We start from the raw sequence: 19,128 nt of genomic DNA, 5'->3' as shown, positions 1-19,128 counted from the left end.
TCAAGCCACCGTAAGGGAAGGACCGAGGTGCCCCCACGTCGACCGATCCACCCCGTAGAATGGAAAACCCCGAGTAGTTCCCAACTCCTCTCCACCAAATCGATGCGGTCCCTCGGTCCCTATCCCCTGAGCGTACGCCATCTCGTGCATGTTCCGGAGTGTCAAGGTAGATGACACTCTCTCCGCCAGGTAACTGGATCGCGTCTCCGGGGTGTCGAGGTAAGGGTAGCATGGAAAGGACTGCTGCTGCTGGCGGTGCTCTTTTGTGGGCCTAGTCTCCGAGGCCCTCTCCCTCACTCGACGGGGTCCCCTCACCACTCTGGGTCTCTCCACCACCCGAACTCCCGCATTCTCACCCTTCGTCGGCTCCGATCTCCTCGAGGATGGCGCCGTCAATGAGATAGGTCTGCAGTAGGCCAAGGGTCTGTCATCATCCTCCTCCTCCTCATCGTCGGAGTCCACCGTCACTACTGTCGACTCCAAGGGCTCCGTGGGTGGGAGGTGCTCAGGAGCTGGAACCTTCATCCAACTCATCCCCCACACCCTCCACGCTAGGCTACCGTCAGCCAAGGTCCTCAACCATTTCAGGTCGAGATAGTATTCACGATCCATGGTAGGCACTGGGGTAGCTAGAGGCACGTACGCCGAAGAAGCCTCAAAGGAGGTTAGCTTTTCAGCTAACCGAGTGGCGATGGCGCCACAACTCAGGTACCGAGAAGAGGAAGAAGCCATCAAGGCAAGGGCAGCACAAACTATAGAAGGAGCATTGAATACCACTTTCCTGGCCCGCTCCGGGTTGAGGTAAGACATCAGAAGTAAGACCTCATGATTATTCAATTTACTGATATCCTTTCGGTCATAGAGGAGGTTCGAGAGAGAACGGAGAAAGATCCTCAAGGTAATATGCTGAACATCATTAATCAGCATGTTGCTCGAGGTGGGAGCTTGCTTCCCAGTCAAGCAAGGCATTAGGCGGCAGACGCCGCACTCAGCTAGAATGTCGGTGATGGAGTCCTTGGGAGGCTTGGCCTACCCAAGGTGAGAGGCAAACAGATCCATAGTCAACAGAAAACTGTTGACCCGCTGGGTCGTAGTTAAAAGAGCTCATGAACTCCAAGGTAAGAAAAGGGTAAGTATGCTTCCTCAGCCTATACAAACCCGTAAAACTCAAGGTCTCGAATATGTGACGGACATCCGTCTCTATCTCCAACTCCTCTAACACAGTGGTGTCTATACACTTTGTAGGTCTCATTTTGCGTTTTTGTAAGGCTACAAAACGCTCCCTTTGCTTGAAGTCAACAAAAACAACTGTAGGGTATTCGGGGACTGCGGGTACCACAGGTCCACTCCCCTCTCCCGACTCAGGTGGGTTACCCCTCCCCCGCTTACTTTGGCGGAGTCAAGGTTCGATCTCGGCATCTGCTTAAGGCATATGTTCAAGCAACTTATATAAACATGCAAGTATTGATTTCATGTAATTTGAATTCAACTTATCAGCTAGGCACACCAATTTATCAACAACTTTCAGCATGTGGAGCACATAATTCACACCGTTACTTTGAGTATTAAGTTAAGTACCCATGTTCACCAGCAGTTTCTAAGGTTTTAACATACAAGTTCAAATTATTACTACTCATGAGCCATAGTGGTGAAAGGAATTATCATGACGATTACCTATGCTCAACAAATTCGAGTATCCTAGCATGATTCTAAGGTTATTCCAAACACACTTCTAATCACATGTTACTAATTCAAGGGAGAGAATAATTTATAACATATCATTATCACCCTTCACCATTATGTGCAACAACTCAATTAAAATTTTCAGACGGTCTTTACAGCTGTGGAAATTTCGGCATATATTCATCAATCATCGTTTCTATTAGCATATTGAAGTTCAACTCATGCTTATACTGTCAATTACAACATCAATTTTTCAATTATAAATCACGAATTTCCATTTAAGGCACTTTTAAGACGGAGTTTTAAGGCAACTTTCTAAGGGTAAAATCATCAAAATCTATCCTCCAACATGATATAAACAATACTTAAGGCTCAATTCTACCATCTAATCATTGTAAAACAACCAAAAATCAATTTCAATTTTGGGAACCCTAGAAATTTCGATTTCAAATTTAGCAATTTCTAATCTAATTTACAGCAATTAGTCACCAATAAGCATGAAAAGAAGGCATGTGAATCATATTTCAACCATCAAAAGCAACTACCTACTCATGTAAATCGAAAATTTCCGATTATTTCACTATTTTAACACATTCAAAGCAATAAACCATGTACATTAGGAAGAATAGCATACCTTGATTGATGAACAAAGTAGAGAAACGAAATTAAACTAAGAAATCAACCCCAAGATTCACTACTAACCCAAGAGAATGGGAGGATTTGAGAGGGAATAAGGAATTGAGAGTAGATTAGGTGGAGGTGTGTCGAAATATAGAGGAATAAGAAGAAAAAATAGAAAGATTAGGGGTTTTAGGAAAACCCGTAGGAATTACTGCACAGTAACCTACTCGATCGAGTGTCTGGGGTACTCGATCGAGTACCACCCTACTCGATCGAGTAGGAGCTAAATCATCGAGTATCTGCGGAAATTTTTCCCACATCCCGATATCATGGCTTCCTAATGGATCGAGTGAGGTCTACTCGGTCTAGTAACCCCCGCACTCGGTCAAGCATAGTTAAGTACTCGGTCCGAACACTAAGTAACTCGGAGATACCTGCAAAACAACGCCGCGTGTCGATTCCAAACTAAGTTCGGGATTCAACACTAATTATCACATTCAATCACGTTTTATAACCATTGTCGCGCAAAATACAACCCTTCAACAACTAAGAGACATATCACGTTACGTTATACAAATTACCCAACTCGGTCTATCTGTCACCGAGTTATTTATAAACCTAGTCGTGTCATTTTATTACACTTAAACTTGTTTTATATGTTATTACTAAACTCATGCTTACTTCAAGTTGGAGCGGATGATTAACATTAGTTCTTTCTTTCACGTATTACATAAATGCATACTTTTCAAAACAAATTAATCTACCATGTTTCACATTCTATCATAAGCAATTTATTTTAGTACGAATCACACATTACACAGCGGAAAAATTTCAACTAAATAGCAAAGCATATACACATTACCATATACCGTGATTCGGATTATTACTCATCTATACTATAATTATCATTATAGTCATCGCGGTAGGATCTATAATCTCACGTACAACTTCCGTCATCATTAACTTATAGCAAACATCTACATGTTCGCTTTTCGTGTCACAACATTCAGTTCCACATTTTCACGCATTCCTATCACGTAAACTTTCGTCACATATCTCATAGCCATTACATAAGCTCACTAATCATCCAAAGAACCTCACCAATCTCATCGACAATTACCATACACGGTCTAATATATCACTAATACACCCCTATCAATTCTAACAAAGACTTAACCGGAGGTAGCTCCGGCACAATTAACATACATAGCACACATAGACACACGGACTCCACATTCCCATCCCATGTGACTGGCTTAAGTGTCATGGGGCCAAGATTTTGAAATGAGGGCGCCTACTCACCCAAAATCTAGCGTCAGCCGGGGCTCCCATTACACATACACCAGGTTCATTTTATTAGACTCCCTACGTTCATTACGTTCATTTGTTACAGGTTCCGAAATCGTGGCTCTGATACCACTTTGTAACACCCCCATATTCAGAGGAGCCTTAACTAGGCCTTTCTTAGGATATAAGGGCGTTACCATCTCGGTTGCCCGAGGACAGTAATAATCAGACGTCAATAAAAGAACTATAATATTGTATTACAAGTGATTTAATCCAACAAACTATATGAAAGATACAACTCAGATACTACTTGCTATGACTACCGAATCTCGTGAAGACTCATCCCTGCCCGGACTTCAGCTATCACCAACATCAACACCTGCTAAGACCGACTGCTCACCATAAGGGATCACGGCAGACACATAACAAACAAACAACCAAACAAGGTCATTACTGAGATAAGATAAGACAATAGCAACTGAAATCAACAATACAAATAATACTATTTGTCCCAACCACAATCACAACAATACAACCAACTCTGTCACTGACTGTCCACTGGACCAGCCCTGCCAGTGGGGGACCGCAGCCGTACCCACCAAATCCCCGCTCATCAAATCGAGCGATAACCCTGTCCATTAATGTGCACATCCTCTTCCGTGGCGGGTTCCACGAAGGGCGAAACTAGGGCGTGAAGCCACTCCCGCAAGTGACCCCACTCAGCCGAGAACGCATCTCAAGAACCATCAACAACGATCACAACCATCACGATACAACAATTATAGCAATCAACCAAACACAACACAACCACAATATCCGACACACTAGACCATCTACAGAAACTGAGTAGGCGAACCTACCTTTAAGCAACCGCAACCAATCCACGTCGAAAGATAACATATCCAGCGACCAAGCAAAGCCTATAACCACCATACAAATATCTATTACTAACAAGCAAACCCTAACAATAGAGACAAAGGCACGGATGATGACTATGACATACCTATAGGGAGAAACTCAGCAAAAGACCGCTACCCGACTCAAGAGACGCCCTCCTAAGGCACAAGGATCTTCACAAAGGTTTCCATGGAGGTTTTGAGGTGAAGGGAAGGGAAAGAGGCGACTGAAAGATAGGAGGAAAGTGGCGGAAGTGATATGCGGATTTAACAAAACGCGATATAAAACCCTCGCTGAAAACTAGGTACTCGATCGAGTACCCAACATACTCGATCGAGTAGCCCCCTACTCGATCGAGTAACCTAGCTACTCGATCGAGTAGCCTCTACTCTATCGAGTACCACTCTTAACACGCACCCCAAGATGGTTTTGGCATACTTTCCTAAGATTACTCCCGCTCCCAAGGACAGTCAACGCTGGTCAAAGGGTCCCTAAAAGGACGGGTATTACAGTAAATCATTACCTTTATTGCGAAAAATGTTTTAAATTGAGTATACTTTTCATTATATTTATTGAAATATTTTGATTTGTATAAATGATTAAAGTTAGTGTCTCACCATGCGTTACATTTACTTAAAGAAAAACATTTTGAGAAAGTTATAATACTTGGACTATTAATTCCATCAAAAAAAATATTTGGAAGATTCATTATATTTATTAAAAACAAAACTTAAAGATAACTATTAAGAGATAAGTTTTTATGATGTGATAATGAAAAAACTATATTGGACAAATTAAATACATTTGAGATTTAAGAGATTTTAAATAATGTGATAACGAGTGGAGATTTGGACTTGAATTGTGGCTTTTTGGACTTTTTCGAGTAGGTTAAGATGGGGTTTGTAGACAACTTGAACCTATCGTAGAAAAAGTTAATATTTTGGCACTGATTGCTAATTATTGATTATGTTGGTACTGATTATGAAAAAGGGTCCTTATATTGGTACTGTTTATCAATAAATCCTATGTTATATGTAGTTGTTTAAAAAAAAGGTGCAAATTTCTTATAAATATGATGCTTGACACATAGCATATGCAAGACTTACACAACCAAAACATTCGAATAAGTTGAGCTTTGACCTATATGTTTGATATATAAACATCACACGTTATACAATAAAAATTGAAAAATGCATCAATATATTCACATCGTTTTGAACATATATTAATTGATTTCGAACATAACTTATCGTGAAATGATCTAACTTAAGAACCTAATGTTGATTGTTTTATTATTCGAAGACATTTATTTTAATTAATATGATATTTGATAAGTCACAAAATTATTTATATAATGCTCCCTCCAATACGGTCAATTGTTGTCTTTTGGTTTTGGCACAAAGATCAAAGAAAGAGGAGGAGACCAATTACTAAATGACAAGGGGAACAAATTGAAGGTAAATGATCAAATTGTTTATCAAGTTCATTCTTAAAGTAGAAAGGACAACAATTGACTGAGACAGCCCAAAATGAAAAATGGCAACAAATGACCGGGACAAAGGGAGTAACGTTTATAATGAATAGCTAACTATTACTCATTAGTTATAATTAAAACTGTATGTATTTTATTTTAAAATATTGAAGTTAAACCTAAGAAAATAAGAGTTGAGAAAGTTAATTTATTTTTATTTATAAGTGAAGATATTAAATATCATATATGAAATATATTATTTTTCTTCAATTAAAATAATAAAATTTTCAAACAGGCCGCGCGAAGCGCGGGATACTACCTAGTTATATTATAAATCGAGGATGGGAAAGATTATATGTTATTATTGCTTGAATCAATTGTGTGTTACAACAGTGTAAACTCGAGAATAAATAATAGGGTGTACAAGTAGGGGTGTTCAGAATAAACCGAACCGCAAAAACCGAACCGTAAAACCGAAAAACCGTCCATTTTTAAGGTTCGATTAACCGAACCATTTTGACAAAGCGGTTCTTTGAACCGAACCGTTAACTTTATTGTGGAAAAGGTTCGGTTAAGGTTCACAATTTTAGATAACCGGTTAACCGCGAACCGAACCGTTTCACAAAAAGTAAGCAAAAAATTAAAATATTATATAAAAAACTGTTCGTTCATTTAATTTTCTTAGTGTATCCAAATTTAAAATTTCTTAAATTGATTAATGCTAAAGTTTAGCTTATTAACTTTATTGTTGGGTATAATATATAATGAAAATTTAATTAAACTATTAGAAAAAATTCCCAAAAATTAACGAAAACTGAAAAAAAAAATATAGAACGATTAACGGTTAACCGGTAACTGAACCGCTAATAACCGTTTAAGGTGGTTAACCGAACTGTTTATAACCGTTTCTAACGGTGCGGTTTAGGTTCGGAGTTTTGCCGAACCAAACCGTGTGCGAACCGAATTAAATTAGAGGTTCGGTGAACCGAACCGCGAATGAACACCCCTATGTACAAGTGTACAACGTAAATACGGAAAGAAAATATTTACAACAGCTATAATATAAACTAATGGAGACAATATTAGATTGTTGCCTTATGTGCAAGGTGCCGCTGATAGAGAGTCGTTGAAGGCTTATGAGGAGCTCGTATTATATTATATTTGACACACGTTTGAACTTTGAAGTTTAAGAATGATATACCCATTTTAAACTATCTAAAAATAATTGATATACTCTCTCCGTCTCGATTATTTGTTTACCGATTTTATTTTGGGTGTCTCAATCAATTATTTATTTTTCTATTTTAGGAATACATTTAATAGATAATTTTATCCTCCTCGCACTCAATTTGATGTACTTGCCATTTAATAATTAATCATTCTATTTTTTTTAATATTTGTGTCAAAATTAAAGATAAATAAAATATAAATAAATGACTGAAACGGAATGATTATTAAATACTCCATACGTAGTACTCTCTCCCATCCAAACCAAAGGTTACATTTGACTATATTACGCTTGTCGAGGCGCGTTTTGCAACGTGAATATCTTTAGTTACACATTATTAAAAATTATAAAAACTTGATATTCTTATAACACTAGTTTTATGCCCGTGCAAAAATTGCACGGGTTGAGATATATTAATTGATACGATAGTACACTAATGTGGTGATGGAATTTAGTTGTGTTTTAAGATTACTCGATTAAATAACTACATAATTGCTTAGGCGTAAGAAACTTAGTATATGAGCAATATGATCATAAAAAGGTGATGATCATTGTCTTGTTTATCGACTCATTTCAACTATATGTTTGATTTCTTTAAGAGATATATTCTTCGTTTTATAGCTAATTTTAAAATTTATTATTATTGAAGCAATTACTTGAGTATTTTTTGTCCTTTTTTTTTTATTTCTACGGATCATAGTACCTTAAATTCTATAATTTTTGCGGAATGATTTAGGCAATATTTTTTAAAAGTAAATAATTTTTTTCCCAAAAATTTAATTAATTAGAGAAATCAGATAATTTGCAAGAATAATCTATCAAATTAAGTGTTTACGTCATAAACTTGTTGACTACTGATGAAACAAAGCATAATAAAATTAGAAAACAAAGAAGGAAGAAAGAGAGAAATTAATCCTCTTAAAGATCATGGAGGACCCTACATCAAGCAAAAAAATAACGGAAAATTCACGTGGTACCCTCGAACTTTGCCATTTTGCACGTGGTACCCAACTTTTTAAGTTTATGTACATGATACCCTCCATGTTTGATTTTCATGTACAACATGCCCTTTTTGTCGCTATAAAAAAAACTCAATTGTGCATAACTCCTAGACCGGAATTCAGAATCGAATAATTTTTTTTCCTAAAATGATTATCTCCTCATAATCTACGATTTGAGAAAAAAAAATTGTCGACTGACATTTTATAGGGTTTTTTTAAACGAAAATTTCAAATCAACCATATTTTCGATCTTAAAGTTCCGAATGACCATTTTCATTTTATCAATCTATAGATCGCGAAGAGGTAATCAATTTGAAAAAAAAAATTAGTCAATTCCGATTTTTGGTTTATGATTTATGCTCAATTGAAAATTTTAAAAACGATAAAAGTGACGTTGTCTTCAAAATCAAATCTCAAGGATAACATGTGCACGAACTTAAAAAGTTGGGTACCACGTACAAAATGACAAAGTTTGAGGGTACCACGTGAATTTTCCGAAAAAATAAACTTTGGTTTTTAATTCCCTAAAATTCATGAACCAATGAGAGTTCTTTAAAAAACCTAGCTTTTATACTAGGTAGATTCATGACGATGAATCAAACAAGATCTCGTATGGCTATGTTTTCTCTTATACATTACTAATAATACCAAAGATTCTCTACAATCATGAATAGTGCCAAAAAGTCAAATGTAACCTTTGGTTTGGATGGGAGGGAGTATGAGTGTATGACGTGAAGGCATGACGCAACCTATCCGGCTAATCTACTAAGAAAAAGACGAATAAAAGCATATGAAAAAGTATGGAGAGATGAAGATAATTGTCGAGATGCTTTATTGATCATCCTCACTCATTTGAAAAGATTAGATAAATTGATTTGATAGTTGATGGCTTTAATTTACCTTTTTTATTCAAAAGAATGAGATAGTTAATTCTAACCTAGAGAATTAATCTAGTTTTTTTACATAATTAAATAAAAATTGCTTTATCATCCTTTTGCTTCTGCCTTCCAAATAACCAAAAATCCAAACGCGTAGACATCAATGGCAAATTTACAGGATTAGCCGTGGAGCTCGCCCTGCTGGTTATAGAAAACTTCGAAAGTTTTGGTTAAAATTTCTGAATTTCAAGTTTAAGGAGAAAAAGGAACATACATTATATTACCTCAGACTTTATAATTTCTGAGCATAATGTGTATTTTCTTTTTGAGCTTATTACCTCAAATTTTATTTATTTTTGAGCATATGTATATTTTTCTGAGCTTACTAAAGTTTATAAGTTAGATTTTAATTTTTTTCCGTCAAAACTTAAATTTAACTAAGCTTATATGAAATGTTTTTTAGTTCATATTGTTTGAGTTTAATGTTTAAGTGAATAAACTCAGAAACTTTATAGAAAAACCCATAATTTTGAAAACAAAACTCAAAAACTTTATTATAATGCTCATAAATGATATAATTGGTGGTAGTACATCGAATGTATAATCCACTTAATAAAGTTTAAGTCATACCATTACTTATTCGTCCCGTCAATAAGTTTTGCCCCCAAATTATAATCTTGACTTTATCACTGCGCATAGTCAGATTCCTTTTACATACATGCGTCAAAAAGTTTTGCCCCCTAAGTACTAGCCATATATTAAAAGTTAAAATTATACTTTATTCTTTGTTGTACTCCCTACTTTTATGTACACGAACTAGGTGACGTGATCGTATGAAACAGACCATAGCTAATCCTTACTTATTCTTCATAATCTTGGTTAATTAGATGGGGAACAACATTTTGACTAATATTGTAGGCACAAATTCTCATTATAGACGGACATATCCGTCTATACGTATAGACGGATACCATTTTCCCTCACAAAATACCCATTTGTCATAAAGTGGAAAGCACATGGGGGTACCCCACCTTGTCCCCCTACCCATTTTATTAGAGGTCTTTACCCGTCTGTTCGCCCCACCCGTCTATACCAAGACCTATTGTATTATAGGACTGATCAAAGTATAGTTTTGACCTAAATTTCACATAATTTAATCATTATGGTTGACATACCAAAGTGGCTTGTGAAGACTAATAAGAAAAATGATATTTATACTGATATTTTTTATGTTTTTAAATAACATTCAACATTTTATCTTTTCTTTCGAGACATAATCTAACAAAGAAAAATGATGTGATTATTTATAGTTATTGTCATTATAGGAGAAAAAAATCTTACAACCGATTGTGCTTATAGTCGGATAGAAGTGACTGAGCTTCTTTTCAGTAAGTTATTTTTAAAATTATTGAACTCTTTTACAAAGTTAACGAGCTAGCTAGTTTATTAATTGCTTAGCTCTATAACTTGGAAGAAATTAAACTTTTTTACAAAGTAGTAGCTTTAATGATAACTTGATAAGGAGTTTAGTAACTTTATTACAAAGTTCAACAAAAAAAATCTTGTTATAATTACAATGAGTTATAGAATATTTAACTAATTATTAGATGATAAACCGATCAAAATGCTTAATAATAATCAAATTATTTATTACAAATTTTTAAACATTAAGGAAAAAAGCAAAAGGAATCCTTCAAAATGGAACGAAAATAAATATCCGAGCAGTTTATCTCTTTCCTATGCATTCTTCTTTTACTTTATCCTAATAATTTGACTCGTTTTAAACTTAAGACATACTTATATTAAATAGAATATTAAATTTGTGATATCCTAGACTACGTCAAGTACGAATATTATTTTATAGGAATGGCCGAATGGTCCCTTAAAATATCAGTGCATGTGCTTGCATTTGCCGCTAAGTTCAACTACGTCAATTGTCTTGTGCTTGTAGTATTCATTTTATATTTTGGTCTTTCACTATTATTAATGAGAGACCGTATCTCTTAAAAATTTGTGTTTATATATTCAATCCTACTAAAAATGCAACAATAAGCAACATATCGTAATTGGATCGGTTCTTGTTGAATCTGAATTCGATTTCAATTCGTGATACTTTGGGTTGGCTACTTGCACAGTCACATGGGTTAGTCCGGCCCGCTTCTTGGGTTAGCTACACATTGGCTCGGCCAACCCGGTACAAGTTGGCTAGACCCGTGAGCTTGCTTGGGTCGGGCATGGTCCAAAATTCCAACATTGGACTTTTTTTTATTAAGAATGGGTAAAATCCGGCGACCTAAAGCGAATAGAGTCCCAAATAAAAGTTCACAAGAAAACCGAAAAAAACAAGATAACTAAAACAATGAATCCTTTCCAAAAAAAAAAAACAGAAGCCTCGCATATTGGGTTCAAGCACCAACCCTCGGAGCCCTTCTTTCCATAATCCTTTGTTCCTTCCATGACCGCAACAATTTCCAATTGTTCAACCATTCCTTCAACGTATAAGGTATATTTTCCTTCCATGATTTGCACCACACACCAACCCTTAAAGGCAATTTATCCATCGTGGAGGGCCAGCATGGTGTCTTGTTCTCAAAAATAGCTGCATTTCTCACCTCCCATATAATCGTCACTATTACAATGAAAAATGCTTTCCAGAGTCGTTTCTCAAATCCGACAAAATGAGAGTTATTCCATACAAGAAAAGCATCATCAATCTCCAAGGGACAAATCCAAGCCCCCCCCTCCCCCCATCACAAGTATCAGACCATAGTTGCCACGAGAATTTACAATGCAAGAATAGGTGACAGACGGTCTCCAAGCACTCACCACAAAAAATACATTTACTGTCATCCCAATTCATTACTTTCCACTTGAGTATCCTATCTCTTGTGTTTACCCTTTTCCACATTATTGCCCATAAAAGTATTTCATACCTTGGTGGTGCGAGTCCCTTCCAAACTTGGTTGAACCAAATCCTTTGATCCAGTGAGCTATATATACTTCAATTTGTAGTAAGCATCAACGAAAGACTTAGTTGTGTTGTAACCTGACTTCTCAAAGCTCCAGAATTGTCTATCGTCTTTATCTCTTACAGGTTTGAAGCCGTCAATAATTAAAATTAGTTTGTCAACCAGTAGCAATTCCCATTGAAATAGCCGTCTTCTCCATTGCAGTTGCCAAACCCATTCGTCTCCTTGCCAAGTACCCATGTCATACACCTTCTTGTTTTTCTGAATTGAAACACTAAAGAGTAGTATGGGAAATCCTTCTTTGAGTGTTACATTGTCAATCTAGAGATCCTCCCAAAATTTGATTGTATTCCCTCGCCCGACTTGTAATTTGATACCTTGTTTTGTGACTTGTTCAATGTGTAGATTCCAGTCACTAGAGCATATAGACTTCCATAATCCATATTTAGCAACTTTACCATCACTTCTAAACACTCCATCTGGTTTGAGCTCATGTATTAAACAAATAATTCTTTTCCAAAGTGACTCGTGTTCCATTGAAAAACGCCACCACCACTTAAAGAGCATGCTTGCATTTTTTTATCTGCAAATCCACCACGCCTAAACCTCCCATTTTCTTTGGCCTTTGAATAATACTCCAGTTGATCAGATGGACAACCTTCTTCTCATTACTGCTTCCCCAATAAAACCATCTCTGTAAATTGATAATTTTCTTCAAGACTTCTTTAGATATCTGAAAAATGGATAAATAAAAGAGAGGAAAAGAGTTCCAAACAGATTTAATTAGAACCAATCTTCCCGCTTTTGAGATTAAACCAACTTTTCAACTTGCGAGTCTTGCTTTCACCTTTTCCACCACAGAATCCCAGGTTGACAGTTTATTTGGATTACAACCTAAAGGAATACCCAAGTATTTCACTGGTAATTGGACTAACTGGCATCCCAGTTTCAAAGCATTTGCCTCACCCCATTGATGACTCTTCCCTAAAACGATAAGAGCAGATTTCTTGAAATTAATAGTCGGTCCAGAAGATTGTTGAAAGATGTCAAGTAATCTCCCAATTTTCGTAAGGACTTGAGATTTGGCTGGGCAGAAGATAAGAGTATCATCAGCAAAATTGTAAGTGGCTTAATACGATCTTCTCTTTACCCACTTCCAAACCTTGGATGAGCCCCATACGAATGCCTTTAAGCATAACTTGGTTGAAAGCTTCAGTCACTTAGTAAGTTTATAAAAACCAAGGACGTAATTGATAATTTAGTTATTCTTTTTTAAATTTATCCACTAACTAGCTAAAAAACAGGAAAAATTTAATCCCTTAGTTTCAGTTAATAATTTACATTTACTTTATTTTTTTATTTTGTGAAAGAGAAATAGAGCAAGTGTAAACTAGAATCGGACACAGTAGGTAGTATTTCAATTTAGAAAAAACTAATTTTACATTACAACGATTCACACAATTGAACTTATAACAAGAAAGAAGGTACAAAAATACATTCTCACACCTTCAGTTCATCTTATACAATCTTGATGACCCAAGAACTTGGTTCATGCAGCAGAACACAAATTTTCTTTTGTGACGCGTCATAAGTTTGTGATGGTTCATAACCCTAATAATTTAGATAACGATAGAAAATAAAGGTAATTATAAGATATGCCACAAGCACCTTTCAATCACAAGTAAAAATAATTGCATACTTAAAATCTCACCATACTTTATGGTAAAATGATCTAAGATTAGTTATACACCCATAGATAGACAATAAGTCTCCCTTAAAACGACATTATTCGTCTTAAATTTAAAATGGGTCAAATACATACCACTTATATGTATATTAGAATGCGTAGGGAAAAAAAAAGCAATATATTTATCTTATTGATACAAATAATATGATATTTGACTTGTATTATACTTAAGATAAATAGTGTCGTCTAAATGAGAATTTGTGGTAGAGAAATGACCCATATTAATATTCGGGGAATATAGGTCCATGAATATTTTGAAGTTTCAATGTAGTAATGTACATAATTCAAAAGTCAAAATTCACGTGGATACATTTAAGCGGTCCAAATTCTCTTCATTTCCTTAAAAGAAATGGACCTTTATTTTTTATAAACGGTCTGGATTAATTCTTTTGATGATCCAATACTTATAATCGTTTCATAAAAATAAAGTTTTAATAAAAGAAGAGAGAAAATATATTAAAATATGAGTATATAAGAGAAGAGATAAAGGGAAAAAAAATGGACATGATCCAAATTTGGATTTAAGTACTAGTATGACCTTTCCCTTATTCATACTAACCCCACACAAGAAAGTCCATAAATTCTCTTGCAAGTTGCAACTCTACAATTTTCTACTCTATCTATTTTTTTATGGAAAATGAGATGGCGACACCGGGTGTTACCCAAATTCGGTAACACCGAGGGTATTTTGGTAAATAAATAGCTAAATTAGTTTCCCACCTTAATATTTGAATTTCAATTTGTATATTCTTTCTATGGGCAATTAGGTAATTATGCATTTATAAGTATGCACCAATAATCAAAATATTAAATTATTTACTGATTACATCAATAATTAATGAAAATCTAATTTGTAATCTAAGAATATAGGATTCCAAAAGGCAAGAACACTATTAGTTTACACGATGGTTTTGGTCTCTTGGATAATCAACTGCCAAATTGATGAATAATAACAATTAAGCAAAAGCCAGATGATCAATTCGTCATAACCAATGAATTTGAATCTAGAAATTGTATTAGTTTACACTATTAGTTTACGCAATGAAGTTTTGCATGCAACTCAATCTGGCCATTTATTCTAACATAGCCACATCAACTTGAATCTAGAAAATTGTCATCAATATGCATATTACCTAAAACACAATTACCAGTCTGGCGTCGGGCAACATAAATGCATTCCAGTGTTAAAATAGTTTGCGTTTCCGATTGTATTAAACAATAGTATTTTTTGTCAAACTATGGACAACATAAAAATTGATTCCGCAATTGATAAGTTGTCTTCAACCATTATCGTCTCAATAGCAAATTGTTCAAAGTTTGAGATTTTCAGTTGTTGGTGGCTTGAAGTTCTTCACATTAGTAATTAGGGATCTAGTTTATAATTTTGATTGAAATTACTTTTCTATCCTTTTGGTTTTGGCGAAAAAATGAAAAAAATAAAGTCATTTTTCATTTAAAATTATTATTTTAATTATGGTGTTACTGACATCAGTAACACCTGGTGTCGCCCTAGCACTTCCCTTTTTTTATATATGATTTTCTACATTTTGAGACACTCTCTTCTCTCTTCAATATCTCTTAAAATATACTCCCTCCTATTTCCTTATATCTTCCCCTTTCTTTTGGGCCCAAAAATTAAGAAAGGGGAAAAAAGAAGGAATAAAGTAGAATAAATTATTTTAAGTTGTGAAATTTATAGGTGAGAGAAAATAATAAAGAATGAATGATGAATAAAGAATAGATAAAGTGATGAGAGTTGTTGATTTTTTAGGAGAGAGAAATTAATAAAAAATGAATGAAACTTACCAAAAAAGGAAAGAGAGCAGATAATCAAACTTGTGTGAAAAAGGAAAGAGGGAAGATAATAGGAAATTGGAGGGAGTAAGACTAAATATTATGATATGTATACTCATATGAAAGAGTTTTTCGTAAGGAATTTAATGGTACCATTTTTATATTTTTTGAACAAATATATTTTTGTAAATATTAAAGTCAAAGGCTTACCTCGTAAATGCAAAACGTCATATATAAAAAAGTGGAGGGAGTATTTTTTTTTTTTTTTTTTTTGGGAAAGAAAACTAAGTTAATACACTTGATTATAACCAATCTATTTTATTCTTTTAGATGAGGGAAGAGAGTGAAAGTCAATGACTTTCAACCCACCTCGAAGAAGCAGGACAAATTGACCATAAAATCCACTACTTTATTGAGCTCACGAAAACAATGAGAAAACTTTACTTATGCGAAAGAAAAAAGTTCGACTCTAATATTGGCAGTTAAAGAAGAAATTTCCCAATTAAGGAACCTTCCACGTTCCAGAGATAGGGTTAATAACAAAAAGTTTATCGCCTTCAATAGCTAAAAAGTTAAAACTCAAAGATTTAGTTGCAATTATGTTTTCTCTAAGAGCAAGAATTTCGGGTAAAAGAACACTAACTTGACCGCAAGCAAGGTTCAACACTTAATAGCAATATTTTACCATCATGATCTCTAATATTGAAGCCTAGACGAGCGGCATTTTTATCACCTCATTTAAAACCATCGAAATTGATCTTAATAAATAAAATTATTTAGGGCCTTTGCCAAACAATATTATCATTACAATTACTAAGACCATGCATGATGTTCATGCTTTAGGTTTGTGTCTTTTACTTAAGAGTAAACCATAAGAGTGAACTCGAAATGGCTTGCATAATTTAATTTACATCTACAAATGTTCTTAAAAATGAATTTATTTCCGTTAAATCACAAATTCCACCAGATAACAGTGATCTCTAAAAAAAATTTAAAGGGAATACGTCCTTAAAAAATATTCAATTTTTCCACAAAACTTGAGTATTTATGAAAAATGTAACTACATGGGCAACGCTCTACAATTTTTCTATAAATACCCTTTTCCTCATCCTTTTTCTGTACTCAAATATTCACCAAGAATTAGAGAGAGAAAGCTCATTAGCAAGCTAAATCATCACAAAAAAAAATTATAGTTATATATTGAAATTAAAATGAGCACATTGTTCCAATTTGTGTTAGGAATTTTGTTCATTTTAATATGGAAATTGGTAAATGTTTTTTATTTTGCACCAATTCGAGTGCATAAAAAGCTTAGAAAAAATGGATTTGACGGTCCAAACCCAAGTTTTCCATTGGGAAATCTTGGTGATATTAAGAAGATGATAATCGAAAGCAAATCTTCGTCGCAAATGTCGTCGGAATCTAATTCTCATGATATTCATTCATCTTCTCTTCCATATTTTGCTCGTTGGAACAAATTGCATGGCAAGTTTTTTTATTTTCATGCATGCATGCATGTTTTTTTCCCATTTGTTAAGAAAACCAAGTAAATATTACTAATTAAAATACTGCAATTAGCCTGAATATAAAATGTGGTACGCACTACTTTTATCAATCATGATAGATGAATCATTTTAACAGTGGCGGATCCAGAAATTTAGTGTCGGGGGCACTAAAATTTTTTTGACGCGTTATTTACGCGTGTTTAAGACAAATTTTTTATATTTTGAATTTTTTTTTCCTAAATTAGCTACTCCCTCCGTCCCGGTCATTTATTGTCGTATTCCATTTTGGGGTTCTCAGTTAATGGTTGTTCGTTTTATTTTAAGAATGAACTTAATGAGCAATTTGATATTTCATCCTCAATTTCGTCAATTTGTTATCTTATACTTAGCCCCTTTCTCTTTCCTTGATCTTTGTGCCAATATTAAAGGACAACAATTGACCGAGACGACGGATGAAGTATTATATAAGTAAAAGGATGAAAAAAATAATTGGTCCTATAGATATGTTTTTTCAAAAAATAATGTTTTCTCTAAAATACTTTAAATTCTAAATATATGTAAAAATAATCTTTTTTTTTATAGAATATAATAGACTTTAATACTAAATTTGATAACAAATGTAAGTGGTTTAAGATCTTGGTAAGATATCGAATGGTCTGTGGTTCGAATTCTACATCAAGTAATTTTTTTACATATATTTGAAAAGGCCCAAAAAAAACACAAACCTATGTGTTGATATCAGAAATCGAACCGCATATCCCATAGACAATAGTCCACGGTACTACCAATTATGCCATGGCAATTTTCTGTCTAGTTAGATACTTAAAAATATTAATTTCTGAAATTTCATGGGGTGCCCCTGACCACCCCCCCCCCCCTCTGCATTCTAACCAAAATCTTAAAGTTATGATTGAGGTTCAACTGTTATATTTATATTTTATTGCGCCCGCTCACTCAATTGTCCATTGCGATTGGAGAGTAGTTAGTACACAAGCTCTCTTATACCATGTGTTGAAATTTCCCTTCGTGAGTTATTGAAGGCTGACAGGATTTGAACTCGTAACCATTGGTCACACTGGCTCGAATACCATGATAGATGAACCATCTCGACCAAAACCTATATTATGTGGTTAAGGTCCGACCAACATTACATTTAAATTCTATTAAGTCATGGTCGTAATTTTATAGCTATTCGAGTCACTAATTGAAATTCAAAAGAATTGGGACATTTTGAACACACGAATAGGTCCATGAATGAAGTTTCACTAGTTGAATTGATTCCTTGATTATAGCCCATTAATATAATATCCATTTTTTTTTTGCAATAAAACAATTTACAGTTAAATATATTTACATTCCAAATGTTTTAGTGTAATATATTTAAAATTCTAAGCTCATTAAAATATAATTTCAACATACTATACTTCCTACTATATTACAAATTTACAATCTTATCGAAACTTGTATCCAATATAAGTATCAGTTACTATTCAGTGTCACCATTTCACATGCAGTCGACATTTGCGACTGAAAATGATTGTTAGTTTGATTTGAGATCGTATAATATATTGACACCTCTAATATATATATAATCAGGGAAAGTTTTCGTTTACTGGATGGGAGTAGAGCCATTCTTATACATAGCAGACCCGGAGTTCCTAAAGCAAATGTCAGGATGTGTGGTGGCCAAGAATTGGGGAAAACCTAATGCATTCAAAATTGATAGAATGCCAATGTTTGGAGAATATGGTCTTAATATGATTGAAGGTTCTACTTGGGTTCGTCATAGGCACATCATCACTCCTGCTTTTTCCTCCGAGAATTTAAAGGTATTTATATACAATACAATTGGTCTGATGTCTTAATATGAATATACCTGTTTTAAGTGTAAAATAATTCAAATACTATTAGATATAGGTGGATGTAGACTTGTAATCGGGCCAGGCGGTGGGGCAGGCTGGGATATGCTTGAATCGGGCCAGGGGAGGAGCGGGCCGGGTTGGCGGGCCTTACCAAATTTCTTTATTTTTATTTTTCTAAAATGTCG

General features: G+C 34.6%; 1 protein-coding gene across 2 annotated transcripts in view; it reads left to right on the top strand.

The window, feature by feature from the left end:
- Positions 1 to 19,128, top strand: part of LOC141656631 (cytokinin hydroxylase) — a 63,757-nt gene that overhangs the window by 42,077 nt on the left and 2,552 nt on the right. Inside the window, exons 1-2 of one of the 2 annotated variants that reach the window (XM_074463590.1) lie at positions 16,692 to 17,061; positions 18,678 to 18,910. In XM_074463590.1, coding sequence (XP_074319691.1) covers positions 16,788 to 17,061; positions 18,678 to 18,910 — 507 coding nt within the window. In that variant the 5' untranslated portion in view covers positions 16,692 to 16,787. Of the gene's footprint in view, positions 1 to 16,691; positions 17,062 to 18,677; positions 18,911 to 19,128 lie in introns of those variants that run through there. The other variant, XM_074463588.1, reaches the window with a different exon arrangement.

The sequence above is a fragment of the Silene latifolia genome, chromosome 5, assembly GCF_048544455.1.
Source record: "Silene latifolia isolate original U9 population chromosome 5, ASM4854445v1, whole genome shotgun sequence".
NCBI classification, from domain to species: domain Eukaryota; kingdom Viridiplantae; phylum Streptophyta; class Magnoliopsida; order Caryophyllales; family Caryophyllaceae; genus Silene; species Silene latifolia.
Note: the sequence above shows the minus strand (reverse complement) of the source record. Positions and strands in the feature narration are given on the sequence as shown.